The sequence below is a fragment of the Aplysia californica genome, unplaced genomic scaffold, assembly GCF_000002075.1.
Source record: "Aplysia californica isolate F4 #8 unplaced genomic scaffold, AplCal3.0 scaffold00558, whole genome shotgun sequence".
Lineage (NCBI taxonomy): Eukaryota > Metazoa > Mollusca > Gastropoda > Aplysiida > Aplysiidae > Aplysia > Aplysia californica.
The window spans coordinates 603,855-605,843 of NW_004797828.1; the positions used below are offsets into that span (position 1 = coordinate 603,855).

General features: G+C 44.2%; 1 protein-coding gene across 1 annotated transcript in view; it reads left to right on the forward strand.

Moving 5' to 3' along the window:
- LOC101861837 (soluble guanylate cyclase 88E) overlaps nt 1–1,989 on the forward strand; it is a gene marked incomplete at both ends in the record, with an annotated part of 42,317 nt that overhangs the window by 39,839 nt on the left and 489 nt on the right. Inside the window, 2 exon segments of the mRNA XM_035972024.1 lie at nt 22–178; nt 1,316–1,425. Of these exon segments, the coding sequence (XP_035827917.1) occupies nt 22–178; nt 1,316–1,425 (267 nt within the window).

The following is a 1,989-nucleotide window of genomic DNA, read 5'->3' on the forward strand; positions in this document are numbered from 1 at the left end:
CCCCACCCCAAACCCAACCAGGTGGAGACAATCGGTGACGCGTACATGGCGGTGTCCGGAGCGCCGACAGTGACCAAGTACCACGCCCTGCATATGTGTGACATGGCCCTGGACATGCGCGACTCCATGCAGCACCTCACCAACCCCGCCAACAACGACAGTATGAAAATCCGGATAGGTCAGTCTCCTGGCTTAATATGGGCTGCCCACTACGGTTGGATCGGGCCGATCGCCCGACTTGATCAGTCTCCTGGCTTAATACGGGGTGCCCACTACGGTTGGATCGGGCTGATCGCCCGACTCGATCGCCTGAAACTGAAAACAAACACATTTGTTTTGTAAGCGTAGTGGGCACCCCGTATTAGTGTACTTTAGTGTACAGTGTGAACCGGGCTTAATTAAGTGTGGTCTAGCACGTGTCATTGGTCGACATCATTATAGAATTACCAAGCAATTAATGACACTGCGTTATGAGAGTAAATTTCTTTGTCCAACTTAAAAAGTGGAGGTATTGTGGCGACACTTAGTCTTGCTTTACGATTTCTTATGACTTGATGGACGTTACGAAGGAGTATAATAATGTCTTGCAGATTCAAACTGTTCTTGTCGACCTCTACTTTGTGGTGTGTTTTCCGATCCGATCAACTGAATCCTTTATTAAATACAAAGCGTCGCATTACCTGTCCTGAAAGCGTTTGTGAAACAGTCTAGTCAGATTGTTACATTTCTGAAGTGAAAGTTGGACTTTGCAATGATCTGATCGTATTATTGACATTGTAACATTGTTGATCCCTTTGTGGTCGTGCAGGGAAAATTTTGCAGTTAGCGAAAATAAAAGTAAAACTCGCATCTCAAGAGAATACAATCAATAAATAGATATCATGGAGACCAAACTTTGGTTCCGAATGAGACAGTTTTAAATCAAGCTTTTGAAAATGTGTGCTCATCTGATTTGTTTAAGGCTCACCTGCGGGTGCGTAATGTAAGGGAAAACGACGAATGTCGAATAACTTTGCTACTTTTGAACCTAAACCATTCAAGCTTTAGAAACTGCTTTATGAACACCTCAATCAGATATCTGGTGAATTACAGTTTAAAAGAGTGAAAAATAGAAGAGTTATAAAGTGAAAACTGTTTTTGCCTCTCCTGAAAAATTTGCCTCGCTACCTGCGCAGGACCATTCGTCGTTTTCCCTTACGACGGCAGAACTGGACGATGGATATTTGATTTTTTTTTAAAGCAAACCATACCAGAGCTCCCACCAACCACCCACTTTTATTGTGTTTTGTTTGTTATGTTTTATTATTTTTTTCAGGCGTTCACACGGGAACCACTGTGGCAGGCGTGGTAGGCATAAAGATGCCTCGGTACTGTCTCTTCGGGGATACCGTCAATACAGCTTCTCGTATGGAGACGAGTGGAGAGGTGAGTGATTGACAGAAAGACTGAGGGAGAGAGAGGGAGAGAGAGAGAGAGAGAGAGAGAGAGAGAGAGAGAGAGAGAGAGAGAGAGAGAGAGAGAGAGAGAGAGAAATATACAGAAACAGAGACAGAGGTTTTCTGGTGGGCCGCATCTTTTCGCTTCCCTTTACTTTTAGTTCCTGGCCTAGTGGTTAGGATCTCAGACTCGCAACCGTAAGGTCGTGGGTTGGAATCCCGTCAGGGACCCGACGTTGTGTCCTTGTGAAAGGCACTTTACACAAATTTTCCTCACTTCACCCAGGTGGGAATGGGTGCCAAGCTATAGACAGTGAAAGATCTTGTCAGTTTGTTAGTGCTTGCACTGTATGCTTCCCGGAAAGCTGACAATGTTTCTGGGTGTTCTATGGTCTGCTGGGGTAATCATATTATGGTGTAAAGGGCATAGAGCTTGCTGTCGAATGGGGATATGCTCTAAACAAATGCAAGTAGTAGTAGTAGTAGTAGTAGTAGTAGTAGTAGTAGTAGTAGTAGTAGTAGTAGTAGTAGTAGTAGTAGTAGTAGTAGTAGT